Raw genomic sequence first — 25,198 nt, 5'->3', positions numbered from 1 at the left:
TATTTGAGATCATGTGCTTTGATATATATCTTTGAAAGTCTTGTATATTCCCTGGATTTGTACAAATAATGGGTCACAAGTATTAGAAAATAGGCCGTGTCATATGTAATTAACACAAATAAAGCCAGCTCTATCAGCTTATATTTCATATTGGTAGTCCCTATAAATTATTGATATCTGATTAAAAAGCCATTTTCTGTGTTACACGTATGTTTTATATATGTGTCAAAGACATTTTGGAACCAATTTAATTAATTCAATAATAATATAAATAAATTAACTAAATAAGTAGTATCAACTCAATATTTAATAATATTAAATAGTAATTTTACTACATAATTTAAATAATTCATCTGATTACATAATTAGGGTTTAGGTAATGTCAAAACACTAATAATTTAGTGTGGATGTTTTAGTTGTCTTCTCATCAGAAATTTCGTCTTCCTTTTATTTGAACTTACTTGATCATATCTCTATACTATTGTCCCTAGCACATGTGACTATTACATACAAATTTCTCTTATGTAGTTGAAAAAATTATGCACATGGATTTTTGTTTTAGATAACACAGCTGTCATTTTGACTAATAGAACTGGTTTTAACCTTCAAGAAGAGCCTGTCTTCTACATCTCCATCTTAATTGCCGACAATGGAATCCCATCACTTACAAGTACAAACACCCTTACCATCCATGTCTGTGACTGTGGTGACAGTGGGAGCACACAGACCTGCCAGTACCAGGAGCTTGTGCTTTCCATGGGATTCAAGACAGAAGTCATCATTGCTATTCTCATTTGCAGTATGATCATATTTGGTAGGTAGAAGTCATCATTGCTATTCTCATTTGCATTATGATCATATTTGGTAGGTGGTGCTGAACTGAACATATACTCATTTATTTAAAATAACATGATAAATACATAAATAGTTAATTCTATTATAGCATTATAATGTGGGTTTGTGTGTACGTTTATTGCTTCTCTGAATGTAGTATAATTCTTAAATCAAGTGGAGTAAATAAGTGGATAAAAACATGATCTTTGAATTGTATGAGTATGTGAGTGTGTATGTACACATCTGTTTATGCATGTTCTTGACACATATACAATGTAACAGTATAAAACATGTAAAAATTAGTGATAATAATGGCGAGCTTCTCTCGAGTGCTTATTATACTCCAGGAGACAATCTTCAGTGTTTTATATGCACTATGCAATCCGAACCTCACAATAAACTTATTAAGTAGTAACTAATATCACCTACATTTTCTAGATGAAGGAATAGAAACTCAAAAAGCTTTGTGCTTTATGAAGGGTCACACAGCTAGAAAATGATGTGCTAAGATTCCATGACCACAACACATTGTTATACAACACTGTACTGCAACTGACTAGAGCCCAAGGTGCATTTAAAAAAAAAAAAAAACAGCGCAGTAAAATCTACTCTCTTAGCAATTTTCGAGTATAAAATACCTTATTATTAACTATAGTTACCATGTGGTAAAATAGATCTCTTGAATTTATTCCTAATGTCTAACTGAAACTTTGTGTCTTTTGACCGATGTCTCTTCATTCTCTCACCTGCTATCCTGCTACTACCATTCTACTCTCTACTTATGTGAGTTACTTATTTACTTGTTTTAGATTTGTCAAAGTGAGATCATGCAGTGTTTGTCTTTCTGTGGCTGGCTTCTTTCATTTAGTATAATGTTATCTAGTTTTATCTATGTTGTGGCAAGTGACAGAACTTCTTTCTTATTTAAAGCTAAATAGCATTCGTTCTGTCTGTATACCACATTTTCCTTATCCATTAATTCACTGATGGAAACTTAGCTTCCATCAATTCCATATCTTGGCTATCATGAATAATGCTGTAATGAACATGGAAGTGTGGCTATCTCTTCAACATACCACTTTTATTTATAGGTATTTAAGGTGATGAATATATTAATTAAATTGATTTAATCATTCCACAATGTATACATATATCAGACATCACATTGCATACCATAAATGTATATGTTTTTGTCAATTAAAACTAAAAATAATCCAAAAGTCTTTTGTGAATAAAAAGGACAGTAAATGTTAGAAATGAGGAATGTATAAGAGAACGTCTTTTTAAATCCAAGTACAGAAGAGAAAGAAATCCCAGTAAAAGAGCGCTATTAGTTTTTGTTTGCTTGTTTTTTTCTATTGCTATCACTGTTTTTATAAGCAGATAATTTATATTCATTTCACAAATGAGGCAGCTGAACACCAAAAGGTCTTAATCAGGCTTTCAGGACTATAAAATATTCATCTAGCATAACCTTTTCCTTTTTTTAATGCCAAAATATATAGTCTAAACTCTGCTCTTGCCTCCCTCAAAACTTCAAACCAAAAGCCAATGAAACTACATTGAAGAGTGAGAGCAAATGTATTAGTTTCTGAAATGCCAAACTGACCACTCAAACTGGCATGAGATATGTTTCAGGACCTGCCTTGTCTTCACTTAACTTATCTTTCTCAAGGCTTCAAAACCCATCCATTCCTCATTTACCACCTACCATTACAATTGTTTAGGACCTAGCTTCAGTTTTTAAAATTATTTTTAATGATCTTTGATTATGAAGCTGAATTCATAGCTACATAGCTAGATCCAGAAGCAAAGATAAATAGTAAAAGCATAATTTTGGGGGAGTAAAATACTGAGCTACCTATAGATACAGACTTAAACCAAGCCCTGAAAATCTACAAACAAACAAGGGGCAGCTTTATAATTACAAATGTGAGTAAAATTTAGCAGGTGGGAGTTACGGGTCAACTATTACAATAGTGATTTCCTTTGAATGTTTTATAAATGTTTATCTCCAATTCAGATCAGAAAAGTATTTATTAGACTCCTTTCTATTTCAACCATATATATCATATGAGTTCTAAAGTACAATACATGAATGCAAATATGGTGACCTTATTTAATTTAGATATTTTAAATGCAAGTTTTATATAAATACTATATAACCAACATATTTCTCTTTGTGATACTATTCATAACATTACTTCATGTGTGTTTCAAATCCTACATGTGAAATTCTGAACAGCTACATAAGATCCTAGGTTGGCTCTTGGTTATCCTTGATACCCACATGCAAAGACACACACACACACAGACACACACACACACATTTTTATTTAAAATTAAAGCAAAAGTGTTCTGAATTTTTTCTGTTTCTACATGATGTTAAAATTATCTTATGTAATAAATAATAATTCTAGACAAATGTGTTATGATTCAAATGCATGATAGTTTGGAATTTCTGAAATTTATGTGGTGTCACAGAGCACAGGCTCTGAACCAACTTTCTACTTTTGTCTTTTTTTATTTTATTGTATTTATAATTGATACAAATTGGACATATTTATGGGGTACAGTGTGTTGTTTCAATACCTGTATATAGTGTATAATGCTCAAGTCAGCATAATTAGCATATTTGTGACTGAAAACATGTAGCCTTTCTTTGTGGTGATAACATTCCAATTTATCTCTTCTACCTATTTTGAAATAAATTATTAGCTACAATCACCCTACGGTATAATAGAACACCAGAACTTATTCCTCCTGTCCCACTGTAACTTTGCACCAATTGAATAACCTCTCTTCATCCCCACTCCCCTGACTACTCTCCAAATCTTGGTACCTATCATTGTATTCTCTACTTCTATGAAATCAACTTTTTTAGATTCCATGTATAAGTGAGATCATGCAGTGCTTTTCTTTCTGTGCCTAGCTTATTTTACTTAACATGATGTCCAGCAGGTTCATCTATGTTGCTGTAAATGACTTCACTGTTGGTGACTGAACAGTATTCCATTGTATCTCTCAACTAGCTGTGTCTTTCTAGCAATGTCATTTAACATCTGTGTGCTTCAGTTTTCTCATCTATAATAGGATATAATAATATAATGACTTTCACAAGAATAAAATCAATCAATAAATATAAAGCTTTTAGAAGAATGCCTGATGTATGCTTCATAGTCAATACATATTAATTTAGAAAATAATTATGCCACAGAATTTTGCTTCAACAGGGAACATCAAACTGTTCTGTTGTTCTGAACTACTATTAATATGAAGCATTGGCTACTAAAGTTGACAAACGCATTCAGGTTGCAAAGTTTTATTATTCTACTTTATTCTATTTTAATATTTGAGAAGAAACAGATTTTGAATGTTAAATTGTTCATCATCTAAAATAGTTCACTATATTTTTATGGTTTTCTTTGACTCTAAGTCATCAGCCAGAAAAATCGTGATACATTCTTTTGTAATTTTGCAAGTCCCTTTGGCAAATTTTCAATGACAAATGTATCTTTTTGTTTTATAATCATAAAGTTTAAGCACTCATCTTGAGCTTGAAATGAGAGCAAAGACTGTATTGTTTATAATACTCTTTATTGTTTATTGATATTCTGATGTGCTTTCTTCATCAGGGTTTATTTTTTTGACTTTGGGTTTAAAACAACGGAGAAAACAGATTCTATTTCCTGAGAAAAGTGAAGATTTCAGAGAGAATATATTCCAATATGATGATGAAGGGGGTGGAGAAGAAGATACAGAGGCCTTTGATATAGCAGAGCTGAGGAGTAGTACCATAATGCGGGAACGCAAGACTCGGAAAACCACAAGCGCTGAGATCAGGAGCCTATACAGGCAGTCTTTGCAAGTTGGCCCCGACAGTGCCATATTCAGAAAATTCATTCTGGAAAAGCTCGAAGAAGCTAATACTGATCCGTGTGCCCCTCCTTTTGATTCCCTCCAGACCTACGCTTTTGAGGGAACAGGGTCATTAGCTGGATCCCTGAGCTCCTTAGAATCAGCAGTCTCTGATCAGGATGAAAGCTATGATTACCTTAATGAGTTGGGACCTCGCTTTAAAAGATTAGCATGCATGTTTGGTTCTGCAGTGCAGTCAAATAATTAGGGCTTTTTACCATCAAAATTTTTAAAAGTGCTAATGTGTATTCGAACCAAATGGTAGTCTTAAAGAGTTTTGTGCCCTGGCTCTATGGCGGGGAAAGCCCTAGTCTATGGAGTTTTCTGATTTCCCTGGAGTAAATACTCCATGGTTATTTTAAGCTACCTGCATGCTGTCATTGAACAGAGATGTGGGGAGAAATGTAAACAATCAACTCACAGGCATCAATACAACCAGATTTGAAGTAAAATAATTTAGGAAGATATTAAAAGTAGATGAGAGGACACAAGATGTAGTCGATCCTTATGCGATTATATCATTATTTACTTAGGAAAGAGTAAAAATACCAAACGAGAAAATTTAAAGGAGCAAAAATTTGCAAGTCAAATAGAAATGTAGAAATCGAGATAACATTTACGTTTCTATCATATTGACATGAAAATTGAAAATGTATAGTCAGAGAAATTTTCATGAATTATTCCATGAAGTATTGTTTCCTTTACTTAAAAAACAATGCTAGGTAATCTTAGTAGAAAACTAGAAAGTATGATAAACAACAGTTGGAGGAATCCATGGAAAATAGACGAGAAAATGTAAATAAGGCTTTCTGGGGATCACAGAACTTTTGTATGAATAAAAGCCTTATAAAACCAGCTCTGGCATATGACTAAAATATTCCTCTACTATTTTTCAGTGTCATCTAATGCAAATGCTCAACCTTTTTAAATGATTAATGTGAGAAAGGCACTGAATTAAGATATCTTAGTGTTATTTTATTTACTCAATTTTCATCTTTCACACTGTAAGAATAAAACGTTTATGTGGTTAAGTTCCTGATACTATATAGAGATAAACTTTAAAACTTTAACACCTAGGATAATGTGGGTGATTACATAGATGTTTAAAAACATTTACCTTATATGGAAAGCAGATTTCTGACTAAGATGCCATGATTCATTCTAGTTTGTTATTTTAAAACTTTGCCAAGAGCACTCTTTAAAACTGATTTCAAATTTGAACAGATACTTGGTGTATACTAATTAATCAGAGTTATATAGTATAAATTTGTATTATTTTTGATATTACAACTTTGTATTAAAAAGGAAAATATAGGTGTTTGTCATAGATTTTTTTCATATGCAACTCAAAACACATTCTTGTCATGTCAAAATACAATAGCAAAATACAAGTCAATATTTACTCATAATTAAATGCAAACTTTATGAAACTGGTGGAAAATGTGGAAAAATTTAAGTAAATTTTTACCTCTACTAAAAGTTATTTAGACAACTTAAAAGAATACTGGATTCAAACTTCAGTTACTATTCACTCTAAATATTATGATCAACTGAACTGACTTACCATTCATGGGATAAAACATGATACAATTCTCAGTATTTGCTTTTCTGTTAAGAGCTTGGAATATGACTGATGCTTCAGTGTCTTTTTTTATTATTGAATATAAAATTAGGTGCAATAGATACATCTATTGTAGCCTTAAGAAGGAAATGAATGCTAAGCTGTTGGGCATAAAGCTTTACAGTAACATTAGATAACAAGATAATAAAACACTTTAATTTTAATCGACCTTTTAAGAGTGATCTTTATTATTCTATCCAAATCAAGGTAGACTTCAAAATTTATAGTTTGAACAGGAAGAAAGTAGTGAATACAAAATTCTTAAAATTGGTTCATATGATCATTTTTTTATCAATAGCATGTGAGACTAAGCTGAACCAAATTGGCCATATATGTTAAATCAAATAATTTGAGTAATTTTGAAATACTGATCAAGTAGTTAAATGGTTATAATATATTTTATTGGTACTTTGAAGTTTAAACATCTATATCACATAATAAAGAAAGTTTTTCATCAATCTGAAACAGGCACCATTAAGTTGGTGACACAAATATTATCATTTCACAAAAGCTTGAGAAAACCAGATTTGAAGTGAAATAATTTAGGAAGATATTAAAAGTGGATGAGAGGACATAAGATGTAGTCAATCCTTATGCAATGATATCATTATTAGGAAAGAGGAAAAATACCAAACAAGAGAAAATTTAAAGGAGCAAAAATTTGCAAGTCAAATAGAAATGCACAAATTGAGAGAACATTTACATTTCTATCACATTGACATGAAAATTGAAAATGTATAGTCAGAGAAATTTTCATGAATTATTCCATGAAGTGTTGTTTCCTTTATTTAAAAAGAATGCTAGGTAATCTTAGTAGAAAACTAAAACGTATGATAAACAACAGATGGAAGAATTCATGGAAAATAGATGAGAAAAAGTAAATAAGGCTTTCTGGAGATGACAGAAATTTTGTATGAATAAAAGCCTTATAAACAATGAATACATTTGGATAAACAACTCATTAAAATGCACATTAATGGAATACCTGTACAAATAGTTTTAATACTTGTGTCCAGTGGCACTAAAGAGATATATTTTCTGGTTGAGTTGATTATAAGATTGTCAATCATAGGATACACAGGGAGAGCACAGACACGATTGCACATCTGTTTGGTAGTCTAAAATAAGTTCCTTTTAACCACATCAAAAGATACTATCTGATTCTAATACAGAAGGTGCAACTTCCTAGGAATTATACTTTGTATTATTTTCAATAATTATTTTATGTTTTGCATCACATGGGTGTTGCAAGAACACAGCTCTTGAGCTAAAAAGGCATTACATTAAGAATTTATTTTTGTAAATTTTAATAAACTCTAAATTAATGCAAAACATTTATGAAAATAGCACAGCTTCACATTAATACCCACAGTACTTAAATATCTCCCTTAGTTGACTCACAGCTTTGTATGTAAGCTTTAAATTTTTAATGGTAAAAATAAGAAAATTAGGACTAGCGAACTTCTAGTTGTTCACTCACTGCGTGTGCTTGAGCCTAACAGATCTTTGTTTGAATTAGTTACTTTCAATTAAACGAACATATAATATTTGTTAAACTGCTTAATCTTTCCAGATCTCACTTTGTAAAATGACGTCCAATCAACCTATTTCACATGGTTGTTATGAAGAATTAATAATAAGATATGTAAAACCAGCAGCACCAATAGTGCCTGACAAAATATAACTGCTCAATAAATAACAGTGAATTATTATAACAACAGCTAATGGTATTCTATTGGAACACATGGTCTGTTTCTTTTCCAATTCTGAGTGATCTCAACAGCCTCACGGCACATTGAAAATAAAAATCAACTTCCTCACCTTCCCCATAGGCCATGGACTTTCCCATCTCTACCCACTTGTGCAGTTTCTCCTCTTTCCTCTCTCCTCCTCAGTTACTAAAGCAATCTTCCTTCAAACACTTCTATTTTCCATTATGTCACTTCATTCAGGTTGGTGATCAGCTGCAACTTCCTCAGAAAGACCACTGCTGCTTCCAGTGACCCTGGCTTTGTCTTGCTTTGTATTAGATTACTCAGCTCCCTGGTATTATTGTTGTCTTTATCGCTTATTAGAATGTAACCCTTAATGGGCAAGAAATTGTCAGTCTTGTTCATTTATCATCGTATAAAAAATGTTTCTAGCACACAGAAACTGACCAATAAATATTTCTGGAATTAATGTAGTAATGAATCCAATCTATTTTACTTAGTGACTTGTAGAAATTCTTTTGGTTTCCATTGACTATTCTTATAGAATATTAATATGGAATTAAAGTATTTTTCAAAATGGGTTAGTACTGAGTAGTTAGTGGATACGGTAAAGATTTTTCAGAATCTTTCTAAAAATTACATAACTTTGGCATTTATCTTGCTTGAACTCATTGATGTATCTGGAGGAAAGATAGTTGATGAAGTTATACTGTTCAATCAAAACAGGTTATTAAATGATGGCTGTAGAAAGTCTTATATGAATACATTTTCACAAAGTGTAAGAAATATGAAATCATGTGCCATGCATAAGAATCCTACTTCACATTTTAAAATACAACTTGGTAACAGATGCATTACACAGCTCTCAGGGCTACAAAAAACCTACAAGGTGGCTTCAAGATTTTTTATAGTCTATGGTATTTGATAGTAAAAGAAAGACAGGGAGATTAAGTAGACAGATAAATGGAGGAAAGGAATATGTGACTTTTTACATATTCAGATCTGTCTGTCTATATGGAAATTGTGATTTCCTGAAAGAAGAAGGACTAGCATCTCAATTGCAAGTAGTTCCTTGAGACCTATTAGAAATTTGTGCTGCCCTTTTTTCCTAGAGAGCTCTGAAGATGACTGGCCGATCCACCTGAAATAGCAGGAACGGGAGAGGGTAGTAACTGGGAACCGCCATTCCTAGCTTTTGACAGGGTGAAGCTGAATGAGTTTTACATAGCTTAAGGGACTGCAGCTGTAGAAATTTTGCACAGATGGAGGTAAGAGGGAGCTTAAGACAGTCATCCAAAAATACATTACATAGGTCAAGGAACAATAGAGATCTCACGTCCTTGAGATGTGTCTCTGAATCGTCCATGCATGTGCCCCATGACAGAGGACCAGCCTTCAGATGCCTGTGGTCACAGAGGTCACTGGCTGTGAGGTCAGGATGGCACCAACATGTTTACTGTGCCCCCTTTTTCTCATATCTTCCTTCCTACCCAGACGTCAGAGGATCAGAAGCAGCAGAGGTCTGCTCCTCTGGGAGAGGATAGGAATTAGATTTTATACTAGATGTGAGGTTAAGGTCTTCTCGTAAATAGCATAGATTTTAAAAGATATTTGAAAGTGACAAGAAGCTGTGGAAACTGTCTGATATTTGGCCAAGGTAGGCATCAGAAAAAATGTCCCAAACTGAATAAAAGAATTCATTTTCATGATAATTCCCACCAAATTACATAGTAATAGGCTGGAAACATAATAAATCAATTTGGCATTTCATGTAGTTTAAATACTAATTTGAAATTCACTCTTTTAATATAAACCATAAGCTAACTATACAAAGAAAATATAATTTATAGTGTCCTTACAACATCTTAGAGCATATTAAAATAGTTTACACAGCTTTATTTCAAGCAGTTCCTTTGTATTTATTCATTTTAATATTTATAATATACATTCTATTGACTTCCACAGTGCTAAGTGATTTATCTCAGCTACAAATAAGGCTGGGCAGGAAAACTACAATATTTTTATGATTATATAGAGGTAGAGATCAATACAATGTTTTATCTGTAAAAGGGAGAAAAGTTGGTGGATAGTATTCACACGTGGTAATGTTAACATTTCCATAATATTACCTAGTTGGTATGCTAGTGAAAGTAAGTGGTCTATGAAGTTCATTTTAATTAACTTTTTGTTGCTAACATACTTTGCAGTGTAACCTTGAGTAAGTTATTTAGTATTTTTTCTCTTGATACCTTCACCTGTACAACGGAGGTATTAAGAATACGTAAGTCATAGGATTGTTGTGGGAACTAACTGAAATAATATTAAAGAATGTAGAATATTTCCAAACGTGCAGCAAATACTTGACATTTTTACCAGTTGTTATTATTGTCAAAATAGGAATCATTATATTATTAATTTTACCTTTAGGAAGGTTTATAGACCTATCCCTTTTACTGAAGTACAAGAATTAATACGGAGAAGAAGAGAGAAGAAAGGGAATTAAATCAGGGCAATAATTATCTTCCTGTTACTTACTGCCTCCTCACCCTGACCCTCCCAGAGTAATTTTCTAATACCAAAGGAAGAAATTAATTGCTCAATTTATACATTATGTATGAGGTGCTCCGATGAAAATTAATCATTCTATGGCATTTATTTTGGGAAAAAAATGCTGGAAAGTTAAGTAGTAACCAACCTTTTTGTGGCAATGTTCCCTAGGTATAGATATTTCAGGAGAAATCCTGTAGAAAAAGAGGAGTTGGTTTATCTCATTTTGTAAGTAATAGAGAAGAAAAATATATTCCCATATTATTTTAGAACTACATAGAAGAAACAAAAGAAATATACTAATAGCACTAACAGATAGCTTCTCAAACATGTTGTTAATATCTAAGATCTGATGACCGTAGTTGTAATTTTATATGAAGAAATAAAAATTAAATTACAAGCAGATTGTCACCTCTGAAAATGCAAGATGAAAAGCTGCAGCCTTGACATCCCTATCTGCTTTCCCCTGTCCTCGTGCTTTTTAAAAATAAAAATTAAGGTCACATTCCCATATGTTCTCTGATGAGTACGTTTTTACCATCTAGCCTTCGCATATCTGAGCCAATCTTAGGTCTCAGACAAGTTGTAGGCAATTGTCCAGCTAAAACTGACACCTCAGTTTTCAGAAACATTTTTCTTATCCCAGATGACCTCTATGTTATTCTGGAAGCTTGCTTTGTAGAAATGATTATCTATTTTCAACTCTATATAAAACATACATGTTAACACTTGACATATTCAGTTTATATAGAGAGATTTCACCAATAATTTAAAAATATTTTAAGTTTTACTAATTGTAAAAATAAAAGGTTGATATACCATACAGTGTATATATTCATAGTATATTCATTATCAAACACTATTAAATTAAGTTGTCCCACTAATACTGTTTTCAACAGCAAAAATCTCTCTCTTTTTTATAACATATTATCTACAGCCAGGCTTGTTACTTTATGTACCTTTTTGCACAAAGACCAGAGAAGGAAATTTGTACAAAAGGACATACTAGGAAAATGAGTGAACTGAGAAAATTCTAAGTTTTCCTCATGCTTGTGTTGTCAACCCAAATATCAAGTAAATAACAAGGAGCAAACTTTATTTGCTAGCAGCATCTATTACACTAGTAGCATCTACTGAGTCTCTCTAATTTGAGTTCTATGTAATAAACCCCAAATAAAATCTTAAATTAATTAGCTGTGTCCTGGCTGAAAAAGTAATGATGAGAAACACTTGGAGGTGGAGTCAGGGGCCAGGGCGAGAGGTCGGTGCTCAGGTGAGACTGGTTGCTGAGCTCAGCTCCCATTCACACCTTGCAAAGGTGTAGCTGCTTTTACCTGGTCCTCATGGAGTTGTGCTGCAGCTCGAAAGAAGAAAACATTTGTAATAGGAGGACTTTGGTTTTTTCAGTTTTTAATGAATATACCCAACAAATCTGTTCTAAATCTCTCTCTCTCATCTTATTCTAAGTGTTTTTAAGGTACTATTTCATTTAACGAGGTAGGTATCTTTATTACCCCCAAGATATTGATAAGGAAACCAACACACAGAGAGTCTTTGTATTGTGCCCGAGGTCGTACACCTAACGGTGGCAGAGTTGAAGTTTAAATCCAGGCCAACAAGTTCTAGATTCCAGGGTTTTGTCCATTTACAGCATACTGGCTGTCCATTTACAGCATACTGGCTGTGCTGCCCTTGACACAGGGAGATTATGGGGATTAAATTCAAGATGAGATTTTGGGTGGGGACACAGCCAAACCATAACAATTGTCATAACTCAAAATTAACATGCTGAAAAGCATATCAACTACTCACTTTTGAAAGAGTGAGTATGGTTACAACCTATCAGACTGAGATGTTGATTTTCTTAAATTCATAGTTTTTAGAAAAGATTTGCATTTATACAAGCAATAAATCATGACCAGTTCTCAGAATTATTGAAAAAAATATTTTTTTCAGTATATCTTCTAAAGCAGTCCTTTTGAAGCCTAAATAAAACAGAGTTCCCCCAGAAGTAAGCTGGTCTTATTACTTCAGAAAAACTGTAATACAGTATATATGCTATTATATAAGGAATATGTATATATATATATGAATAAACCATATTTATATTTTTATTTATAAAACTTAAATCCAGGAAAACAAGTTCTAGATTCCAGGCTTTTGTCCATTACAGAATAATGACTGTCCATTTGCACCACCTCACTCAGTTAGTAACATAGGGGCTTTTGTTACTTATGGTTGCCAAAGTTTTTTTCTATTACTTTAGATGTTAATACTGTATAAATATTATATATTCACATAGATGGATTAAGGAGGGGAATAGCATTCTTTTTTCAAAAATAAATCCATCTGTCCATTTATGTCACTACTAAGTCTGAGTTTCTATTATTAGGTTACATGTCACATATTGTATTTATTATTATTATTATTATTATATTATTCATTATTGGTGCCAATCAACCATAGAAATAACACACTCAGAATATCCAAAGGTACAGAAAAAAATTGTATATATATATATATATACAGAAAACATATATATACACAGATCATATATATATATATAAATCATACATATATACACAGAAAACATATATATATATATATATAACCCATTTTATTTTGGACCTTCAAACATACATTTTCAAATATGGCATTGATTTTAAGGTGGCTAACTTATGACAATACCAGTCAACTTAATTGGTGTTTTTCACTTGAGTCCATATTTTAAAATGTCTTGTGTTTCAATTTAGGGCCCAAGCAAATCTCTGAAATAATAAACATGTAAAGGGCAAAAACAAGAAAAAACACATCAGGAGTTGCATAACTAGACACATCTTCAAAGGACAAATATGGCTAAGTGGCTGCTTTCTAGTCTATGGTAGAAAGCAAGCAATGTAAAATCCTTTCTTGGTAATATTTTTGGAGAAAACATTACAGCATGGTGACAGTTATTAGCATTGTATCATTACTGTGATACTAAGTAATTAAAATGTCTTGTCCCTACTGCTGAAATGCAGCTTGACCATGGTCTGGCAAAGGCAGAGTAGACAAGTCATCCGCATGATCTACCCCAGCAGGGGGTGCCTTCTACCTATTTTTGCTTAGGTGGCTGCATATGGGCCTTTCTGTAGTTTGTGCCGAAACAAGCATTAGTATTACCAGCTCAGATGAAGAGAATGTGATTTAATAGGTATACAGAAGTAGTATCGTTCCACACAGAATTTTATATCATATTAATTTAAATGCTAAATTTCTTATGGCTTTTATTTTTTATGTTATTTGTTTGCAATATTGGTCAAAAATAATTGATAGTTTTATTAAAATGTATAATGATAACTAGCACTGAGAGTCATTAGACTTTTATGAATGAATCATGTTAGCCTATTTAGTGAATATTCCAGATTGCAGAAGAGTGTCTGCCATTGTGAATCGTGTGCTACCTATTATGTGCTCTCTTGTCCTGATAAAACTGGTTGCACAAAGCCTGTGGAACCTTGGGGTTTGAACTCAAAGAGCATTATGGAGGCAGAGCTATTCATTCCATGCTGGCTCTTGTTTTGCCACGTGCTGCAATATTCCAAAAGCCAAATGCTGCTTTCTATGGCATGTACACTCATCCCTGAGGCAGATTGCAGTCCCAAATTTCCCTTCCTTAATCATTTCTACTTATTTTTATACTCTACGTAGCATTAAGTAAATCAGAGTATTCCCTTATGATTTCTAATTGCTTTTCTGAAAGGTGAAATGCTTAAATGTATTAAATATGTTGAACATGGCAACAGTCCCACTGAGAGACATAAGAATTTCAACATCATCATCACCTTTATAAAGCAATTCCATATGCTTCTCTTCTTCCAGGCAGTTCCTTAATTCAAGTAGAAATGTTCTGATATGTGGCTTTTACAATTAGCCTTTGCCTTAAGACATTGCCCCAGATTTGAGAAGATCAGAATAATAATGAATTTTTAGATAGCATATCTATAGTGTTTTGCATTAATAATAAAAGAATCAAGAGATATTGGCTTGGAATACTCAAAAAATAGGTAGATATTCTCTGGAGTACTATAGTGTATAGTTGGCTTCCTTAATATTTTCAAAAGTTAAGTCTCATATAGTTAAATGAGTATTAAACCACTTTGTAAGACAATATGTCTCCAAATTGTCCCTCAACTACTAAAAGTAATATGATAAAAATGCAAATTTTAGAAAATCTTTTGTTACTCAAGCTTCAAAATTCCTTTTTAATATCATGAAATAGCTATAAAATGTGGTATCGACCTGATTCCTATATGGTTTCATATTTTAGGATGATTTGGTTCTAATATAGGCAGTTGTGAGATAAACACACAAATACATGAATGCACAAGCACACAGACATTTTAAAAGATTCCTATATGGTTTCATATTTTAGGATGATTCCTATATGGTTTCATATTTTAGGATGGTTCTTATGTGGTTTCATATTTTAGGATGACTTGGTTCTAATACAGGAAGTTGTGAGATAAACACAAATACATAATCACACAAACACACAGACAGACATTTTAACAGTATTTCCCATTTCCTCATCACAACTCTATGAGGTAAATAAAGAAAATTTCTGTATGTGCCTATGTGTATACCAGAATGGGAAGAAATCACACCATAAGATGGAGACTTCCCTCTGACAGATTCTCGTCCCAGACTCTTTCTAATTTAAATAAGGCCAGCACTCATATTCAAGTTTCATTTATTCATCCGATTAGTGCATATTTATTAAGTATCCTTTACACGCCAAGCACTTCAGTAGATGCTGGGAAAACAAACAAAAAACACAAAACTTTTCATTACCAAAAAACTATATTCAAAAGATGGGTGTGCATCAAAATATTTTTCACAATTGGAATGCTTTTAGAGGTAAATATAAAGTGGGTTAGGAAAATCGAGGAGCGATCCTCCCAATGGGGTGACCATTGGGAGGATCCCTACTCAATCCCAGTGGGGGGACCAGCAGAGCTGTGTGGTGGGAAAAAGCTTAATGAGGAGCTTAGGAGTTGGTCATTGACATGATCTTTGCAGACATGATACTGTGCCTCATGCATATTTACCTACTCCATGGTGGAATTTCTATGGACGTTAGAACCCTGTTCAGCTTGCAGGTAAATGAGAATTACCTCAAAGGTAGGCCAAACCTTCAGGTAGTGAATCTCATTTATTGGGCTATAAGTTGATGGCCAAGCAAATGCAAAAACTAATGGCAGGAAGCTTGGTTACATGATAGGGACAGAGGACACTGTGCTATACCATTCTACGGGTGCGATTCACTTTGCAGGGAAGGTTGTATAGTATTTGACGTGAAACAACTCCAACCACAAATGTTTACCTCCCAAGAAAATTTTACTATGCTTAATTTTTAAAACAATTTTAGATTTACAGAAAAATTGTTGATAGTACATAATTCCCGTACCCACATACGATATACTCAGTTTCCCTAATGTTAATATTTTACAATAGTATAGTACATTTATTACAATTAATGAACTACTATTGATACTTTAGTATTAAAGTCCATACTTTATTCAGACTTCCTTAGATCTTAACTGTTTTTTTAATTTCTTTTTTTTTGGTTCAATTCATCTGTATCTAATGTCTTTTCGGTTCCAGGATACCTTGTTATTTTCAGTGTTTAAGTCTCATTGGGATCCACTTGGCTGTGACGGCTTCTCACGGTTTTATTTATTTATTTTATGACTTTGACAGTTTTGAATAGTACTAATAAAGCATTTTGTAGAAATATTGGGATTTGACTAATGATTTTCTAAAGATTATGATAGGCTAATAGGTGTTTGAGAGGAAGAACACAGAGGTAAATTGCCATTTTCATCATATCACTTCAAAACTACATACTATCAACATGGTTTATCACTGCTAATATTGACCTTGTTTACCTGGCTAAGACAGAGGTTGTTATATTTCTCCACTCCCAAATTACTCTTTTTTCCCCTTTTTCATATATTAGTCTTTGAAAGTAAGTAACTATGTGCAGCCCCCACTTAAGATGTGGGGGATTGTGCTTCCTCTCATTGAGATCAGAGTACCCACATATTTTTTCAGATTTCTTTTGCAAGGAATATTGATCTGTTTTCCTCATTCGATCATTTATTTATATCAGTATGAACTCATGAATATTTACTTTATATTTTGGGGTTATAATCTAGTAGTAGTTTTTTCTGTTGCTCAAATTGTTTCAGCTTTGGCCATTGAAAGTCCTGTGTCTCAATGGCATACCCTCATGATTGTGTATAAGATGTGTGTGTGTCAACATTAAGTGTACAGAATTAATATTGGTGTTTCTAATTCTAGTTCACTAGGTCATGGATGATTCTAGCCTTCTACACTTGTTATCTTTAAGCTTCACTCCAACAATGAGAAACCTGATTTCTAATATCTGCCATCCATCATATCAGGATTGTTAACCAGTACTCTTGTTGGACAAAACTTTATCACCTAGATAACAGGGCTTACAATTTTCTTTCACCTTTATTTTTACAAAATCCATTTATTTACAAAATTACTTAGGTCAGCAACTCTCCCCCTGAGTGATATTTTTCATTCATTTGTAACAAGTTACATTGTTTTGTCATATTTTTATTAACCTATATTAAATTTCATATTGTGGTATAAAATTCAACGATATTTGGCAAGTGCCTAGTGTCAGGTGTCTTCAACTACAGTATCATATTTAGTAGTTTTATTTTCCTGAAACATTCCCTGTGCTTTATCTATTCAACCTTCCTTCCCCTCCACCAAAAACTAGAAAGCCATTGATCATTTTACTTTTCTCTATACTTTTGTCTTTTCTAGAATGCCATATAATTTGAATCAGACAATATGTAGCTTTTGTAGTTGAGAAGGTTTGCCTGTGTCCCCACCCAAATTATGTGTCAAGGGCAGGGCCAGGTGGAGCTAATTGAATGGTGGGGGTGGTTTTCCCCATAGTGTTCTCATGAGAGTGAATAAGTGTCATGAGACCTGATAGTTTTGTAAATGGGAGTTCTCCTGCACAAGTTCTCTTGCCTGCTGCCATGTAAGACATGACTTTGCTCATCCATTGCCTTCTGCCATGATTGTGAGGCCTCACCAGCCATGTGAAACTGTGAGCCCACTGAACCTCTTTTTCTTTATACATTACCCGGTCTTGGGCAGCTTGAGAACAGATTAATATGGTAGTCTAGCTTCTTTGACTTGGCAATGTATATTTAAGTTGTCTCTATCTTTTCATGGCTTGAATGCTCATGTCTTTTATAGCTGAATACTAATTCACTACATGAATGTGCCACATTTTGTGGATCCATTCACCTATTGAAGGACATTTTGGTTTCTTCCCTTTTTGGTAATTATAAATAAAGCTGATATAAATATTTCTGTGTGAATTTTTGTGTGAACATACATTTTCAAATTAGTCAGATAAATACCTAGGAACATAATTGCTTGATCATACAGTAAAACTATATTTAGCTTACTAAGAAGATGCCAAATAGTCTTCCGAAGTGGATATATCATTTTGTTTCTTTTTTAACTTTTTTTTTAACCAGTCAAGGAAAACAGTGGGGGTGGAGAAGAAACTAAAAGGAGGTAGCATTTTGAATTCATATCAACAATGAATAAGAGTTACCCTCACTCTACATCTTCATAAGCACTTGGTATTGAGAATTTTTGGATTTTAGCCATTCTAATAGGTGTGTAGTTGTATCTCATTATTATTTCAGTTTGTGTTTCGCAATAATGAATTACGACATTCTTGTCATATGCTTATTTGCCATCTGTATAGCTTCTTAGGTGAGATGTCTATTGAGAATGTTTCCTCATAATTTAATTGGGTTGTTTTTCATATTATGGAGTTTTAAGAGTTATTTGTATATTTTGGATAGAAAAACTTTATCAGATATAATTGTCAAATATTTTTTCCTGGCTTGTGGTTTTATTTTAATTCTCTTAGCAGTGCTATTTACAGGGTGGAATATTTTATTCTAGTAAAATATAACATTTATTTATTTATTTATTTATTTTTACTTCATAGCTCATGTTTTTGGTGTCACATCTAGAAATCATTAAAAGACCAAAACATATAGATTTTTACATAATATTTTTTCTCAAAATTTTATAGTTTTAGGCTTTATATTTGGGTGTATCATCCATTTTGTGGTAATTTTTGTGACTGGTGTAATGTCTGTCTGGGTTTATATTATTATTTTCTTGCTAGCATACACCAAATTGTTTCAACATCATTTGCTGAAAAGAATATTATTTCTTCATTTAATTCACTTTGATACTTACTCAAATATTAGTTGACGATATTTGTTTGGGTCTGCTTCTGGGCTGGCAATTCTGTTCCATTTTTCCATGACAGTACCATGATTTCTTGATAACTGTAGCTTTAAAACAAGACTGAAACTTGGTAGTGGGAATCCTTCATAGCTTACTTTTCTTCAGTATGTGTGCGCTATTCTAAATATTTTGCTTTCCATAGAAAATTTAGAGTAGTTTGTCTATATCTACCAAGTAGTTTTCTTGGGTTTGTATTGAAATTGCATTGAATCTAAAGATCAAGTTGGAGAGAATTGACAAGGTTGTCTTCCATTCCATGAACAAAAAATATCTGTCAAATTATTTACTTATTTAGATCTCCTTGGATTTATTTTATCAGAATTTTGTAGATTTCCATAGATTTTTGATTTTCTAAAGATTCTTATTATGGGTTTCAATTTTTTGGTTGCTAGTATAAATGTAAATGCATTTCAAGTTTGATTTCTGATTGTTTAGTATTGATATACAAGCAACCAATTGACTTTGGTATGTTAACCTTGTATCCTGAAGCCTTGCTATACTTTCTTATTTGTTTCAGGTTTTTGCTTGTTTGTTTTCAACTGTCTATGATTTTCTAAATATGCAATTATGTCATCAGCAAACAAAAAACAAATACATTCTTTCTTCTTTCCCAATCTGTACACCTTTCCTTTTACTTTCTTGTAATATCACAGCAGCTATGAATTCCAATATTATGTCGAATGGGAATGGTGAGAGGAAATACCTTTGCTTTTCCCCAGTTAGTGTAAAAAAGTCCAGTTTCTCAGCATTACCTGTGTTGTTAGCCATAAAGCTTTTATGATATTCTCCATCAAGCTGACAAATTTTTCCTCTGTTTTGCTAAGAGTTTTTATCATGAATAGGAGTTGGATTTTGTAAAGTACTTCTTCAGCAACAATTGATACAATGGTTTTCCTGTTGTAACTTGTTCATGTTGTAGAAGACATTTATTGATTTTCTAAGGTTGAACTAGCCTACCATAGTTGGAAAAACTCCTGACTAGTAATGGAATATAATACCATTATACAGTCATCCCTGGACATCGATGGGGGATTGGTTTCAGGACTTCCCCATACCCAAATCCGTGCACACTCAAGTCCCACATCTGACTCTTTGTGTATGTAAGTTTCTCATCCATTGAATATATATTTGTGATTTGCATTTGGTTGCAGATGTGGAATCCTCTGATATGAAAGGCCGACTATATTTATTGCAAAAACTGTGCATGTAAGTGGAATCATACAGTTCAAACTCGTGTTGTTTGGGTGTCAACTGCACCTTGTTTTGCTAATACAGTTGTCTCTCATTATCCATGAGGGATATATAAGTTCCTTATACAAAATGTTGCAGTATTTGCAAATAAGTAGAAATTCATTGATGAGAATAAGCATCAATAAGTAGCCCTGGGAAATTTTAAAAGCATTAATACCTGGTTATAAAATTTCATAAATCAATCATTGACATATGAATATAAACGAACAAAAAACTTAAAACCTCCTTATGTGGTAAATAAGGCATATGGAGGAAAATGATTCTACTTGGTTCACTTATGTTTCTGCATACTTTGTAACAGAAACATTGATTCTTTTCTGTTCTGAATTATCTTTTCAAAGATGTGTTATAGCACAGTCTTGGAAGAGATTGTGTTTCAGTCAAGAGCAAAGGTTGAGTTTGTAGTCTTAGAAGGCATGATAGCATCTCCCATTGGCGGAAAAAGTAGTCATGCTTACTGTCTAATATAAAAGATTCAAATTTCCTAAACTAAAACTGAGTTCTTAAACTCAGATTTCCTTTTCTGAAATGCAATCCCATGAATGTGTAGGTGTCATTTAGAGCATTATGTCACTGAGAAATTATGGTGGGGAACAGGCACAAATTCTGACACTGTTGTTACTACTCTTAAAATGAGTAAGGAAGGCTGTTGTTTCTGACCTTGGAATCTTGTGTCTTCTGCTAGTGTTTATAAGATTGTGACAGATTAATTTGTTGGCTGGCAAGAGAGTAAAATCACAACATCATAAGGCAATGAAGAACCTTATAAAATCAATTAGTTTGTAAAATGTTAAACAATGTGATATATTTTAACTTGTGTAAAAATATTTAATACTATATTGATATGGTTTGGCTGTGTCCCCACATAAATCTCATCTTGAATTGTAGCTCCCAATTGTTGTGGGAGGGACCCAGTGGGAGGTAATTGACTCATGGGAGTAGGTCTTTCTTGTGCTATTCTCATAATAGTGAATAAGTCACATGAGATCTGATGGTTTTATAAAGGGGAGTTTTCCTGCACAAGCTCTATTCTGTTTTCTGCCACCATGTGAGACATGTCTTTCACCTTCTGCCATGATTGTGTGGCCTCCCCAGCCACGTAGAATTGTGAGTCCATTAAACCTCTTTCTTTTGTAAATTGCCCAGCCTTGGGTATGTCTTTATCAATAGTGTGAAACGGACTAACGTATACACACATATATATGTACATACATGTGCTAGTACAACCTAGATTCTATTGAATTAACTAAGAAAACAACACAATTCTTAACTTTTTATTATTTTTTCATTAAAAATTGTTTTTTCTTTTCTTATTTTCTTAGAATTAATGAGTGGCTCAGAGAAGACTCCCAAATTTTTTTTATCATAATATATACTCTAAAATTTAAATCAGTATGGCCATCTTCCTAAGTGATATGTTTTCTCTAATACATTTAAATCTGATTTAAAAATCACCATTATAAGTATGGTTATATATACATTTATTTAAAATAATTACACTATTAATAATGAAGAGACAACACCACAAAACATGCATAATTCTTAGGATAATGTACACACTTTGGGCCTGACTTTTATAGACTTCCATTACTGTTGTGTTGTAATTGGAAATTGTTTGTGGCCCTTGTGAATTCCAGGGCAGCAGTCAGCAAATCTTTTTTTTAAAAGAGTCAGATATTACATATTTAAGGCATGCTGTGTATGCGGTCTCTATGGAAACTATAAAACCCTGCTTTGTAGTATAACAGAACCAAAGATGATTTGTCAATTAATAGGCATGGTTATGGTCCAATAAATCCTTATTCATAAACTCAGATAGCTGGCCCACCAGCCATAGTTCTCTAACCCCTACGATATTGTTTGGAAATACAATACACCTACATATATAGTTTGGTGCTCTAGTCTTTTAAGTAATGATTTAGCTTCAATGTTCTGAGAGTTAAACAATATGATACAGAATTTGCCTTGATTATGCTGTGGAGGATGGGTTCTGGTACTGACTCTATCAGTTACAGGCAGGTAATTTAAATCCCCTACTTCAGATTTTTCATGTGCAAAATCAATTACAGGAAGATCTATCTGAAAGAGGAGGTTAGAAAGGAGAAAAACCAATTAGGTTTTCACAACCTGCTTATTCATATTTTAATATCTTTCTAGGAATTCATTAAAAACATCTGCTTAATAAACCTGGAATGTTTTTGAAGATCAAATTAGAAAATGTACCTGAAAGTATATTATAAATGATGATACTTAATATGTAAACTTTTATTATTATTATTATAACTAGTAAGTGCATTATGTTCCTTATATCTAGCTAAGTGCTATCTGACCCTCTGATTAGGTATAGCCCCATAGCTCAATGGACAATCAATCAACAGATCAGTTGATCAACAATGCCATTTTTATCCTTGATTTTCTGGTATTTTCACTTCTTAAAGAAGATGCTTCTTTACTACTGGTTTTTCAGTCAGCTCTGCTTTAACTTAGCTTGGTTAAAAGAAGACTACATGACTTTGAAATAACCTAGATTTTTAGCATATAACTCCACATTTCACCCATAATTTCTCCCAGTGCAGCCATTTCTTTGAATGGACACTTTCAGTAGAGTGATTATCATATACAGTACTTCTCATAAGATACAGATCTTCTTTAAGTAGTGGCCATCCCTGTCATTTCTTTAAAGCAAAAGCCTGTAGATCATTTTTCTTATATAATTTAACAGTGAAGTGGGTTTAATGCTTTACTAAAGAATTATGGGAATTTTTCTAAAACATGAATTTGTCAGGATATAACTCTAGTGTCTTTATGGGCAATTTTATTTTGAAACATAGTCCAGCGTGAAATCAGTCTACTTGACTTTAAAATTAAACTAAGAAAGCATATTCTGAAATAATTTTAAAGCACTGTCTCTATCCACATGCCCTTTTTCTGAAACTAGTAAATGCATCAAGAGGTACATTTAGAAATGGGATTAAATGCAAGTCACTTCATTTTCAGAGTCCCATGGTGACACTTTGCAGGACACATGAAGATACATTGGTTATTTGTCTTTTTTATCACTAGTTGGCTTAGATTTTTTATTCATCTCTGTTACTCTTTTCTGAATTGATTCTAATTGATCATGCCAAAAAGTTATCTCTTTAATAATCACAGAACATAATACAGATCTGTGTGTTTAATAAGTGATCAATGAAATCATAAATTAGGCTCTTAGGATAGGTATAAATTATCCTTACTAAATTCACTTATCCAAAAAGAGGAATGGTTAAAACTGTGCTAAGAGAGACCATTGCTCTTTTTGGGTCATAGACACCTTCTATTTCAAGATAATAAGAATTAAATGAACTGCAGCAGCCTGAATGTTATCATGCATTTATGGTGCATGAATTTACACCAACATTATTTTTAGAGAGCCTATGTCAAACTTGGGAAAATGTGCCAAGCAGGTGAAAGTTTCTTTATGACTTCTTATAAATTAACTAAAGATTTGGATTTTACAAGTGTAAAAAAAAAAAAAAAAAAAAAAACTTAGTAAACTGGCCCCCAAAAAATCACAAGATGAAGAGAATCTTTAACAATATACAATCTATTCTTTCAATTTCTTAGATTTGTTACATTGATAATATGATGACATATCTTCTGCAATTTAATTGAAGTCATGGAAAATTTGAAAACATAAAATTTCATATTAGTCTTATATCAAAGATCATTAGTATCACACCTTATCAACTGGCGAATTCAATTTAGGGACTTCCATAAACATGTAATACACTTTGTACAAACTCTATCATAGAACCCATATTTCTCAGAGGTATCTACGAAGATATCCTGAGAAATACTGTGAAGGATTTTATTGTTCTTAAAATCCAGATGCATTATTTCCTTACTCTATTTCCTAATCTAATATTTGCTAAACATAAACTACAGGGTACAGTAATGTATACATTTAAGTTTGCTTTTTATCACTCTTGGTAAGTCAAATGAGATAAAATTTAATTTAGGAAATTAAATGCATAATATTATTAGAAGATTCCATTTTTAAAAGTCTAGGAGAAAGTTTACTACATAGTTTCCATTTGGTTATCAGGGATTAGAAAGTTACCAGATTTGCAGGAAAATCTCTATGATCACAGATGTCTATAGCACTTGACAGGAAATTTACGGAAAAAAATAATAAAGCCTCAAAGGCGTAGAATATTGCTTCCTTCGATGTCCATGGTCTGCTTACCGTTACTGGAATAATCAGTTTTGTTTTTTAATTTTTCACCTTCCAGAACTCACAGAACTTCCTCTTCTGGTAGAGTTAAAATTAAAATAATGAGAATGGAGGGGAAGTTCGGCCCATTTCTGCCATCAAGCTGTCAGCAAGAAAAATAGAAACTACCCTTTCCTGAAGATAGGTATTTACTATAGGAAATGATACACCAAAAAATCCTTTTGAATGCTGAAGAGGTCATGGTCAAAAAAAATATTGCTAGCTCTCAAATTCATTCTTTGATTTTTAAAAAATCATTAATTTGCAAAAATACAAGAAAACTTCTGACACTAATCTCAACTGCCTATGTCACCAAACAGGGAAATTTTCATGGAAATACTAAAGAGCTGCACAAATTAATATCTGCCAAAAGCCATGCACATGCCTGAGGCTATTGAGGAAAATTAATGGGTTTTCTTCTCTTCTGCCTTCCAAATTGGCTTTATTTCTCTGCCTTTCAAACTTTTCACCAGCAAAACTTAACAAGAAACTTGCTGGAAATGCTTCCTGTCCCTAAGATGTCAGGAAGTGCTAAGAGATGATGGGCAAGATTGTTGGTTAAAATATATCATTTTCTCTGTTTGTTGTCACCCACATTCAATCCATTATCAAGTTCTGTTGAGTATACCTCTTAAACAGATATCAAATTTATTCGATTGTCTCTATGTCTACCATTATTATCCAATTACA

The 25,198-nt window shown here is 32.7% G+C and overlaps 1 protein-coding gene across 7 annotated transcripts in view; it reads left to right on the top strand.

The window, feature by feature from the left end:
* The window catches only part of CDH19 (cadherin 19), a 365,310-nt gene extending 356,752 nt beyond the window's left edge, over positions 1-8,558 (top strand). For 2 of the 7 annotated variants that reach the window (XM_009434121.5, XM_063795823.1), the window contains 2 exons: positions 563-814; positions 4,470-8,558. In XM_009434121.5, the coding sequence (XP_009432396.2) occupies positions 563-814; positions 4,470-4,960 (743 nt within the window). In that variant the 3' untranslated portion in view covers positions 4,961-8,558. Of the gene's footprint in view, positions 1-562; positions 815-4,469 lie in introns of those variants that run through there. The other 5 variants (XR_010151983.1, XR_010151984.1, XM_024350933.3 and 2 more) reach the window with 5 other exon arrangements.
* The last annotated feature ends 16,640 nt before the right edge of the window (positions 8,559-25,198 follow it).

This window comes from Pan troglodytes, chromosome 17 (genome assembly GCF_028858775.2).
Source record: "Pan troglodytes isolate AG18354 chromosome 17, NHGRI_mPanTro3-v2.0_pri, whole genome shotgun sequence".
Classification (NCBI taxonomy): Eukaryota; Metazoa; Chordata; class Mammalia; order Primates; family Hominidae; genus Pan; species Pan troglodytes.
Note: the sequence above shows the minus strand (reverse complement) of the source record. Positions and strands in the feature narration are given on the sequence as shown.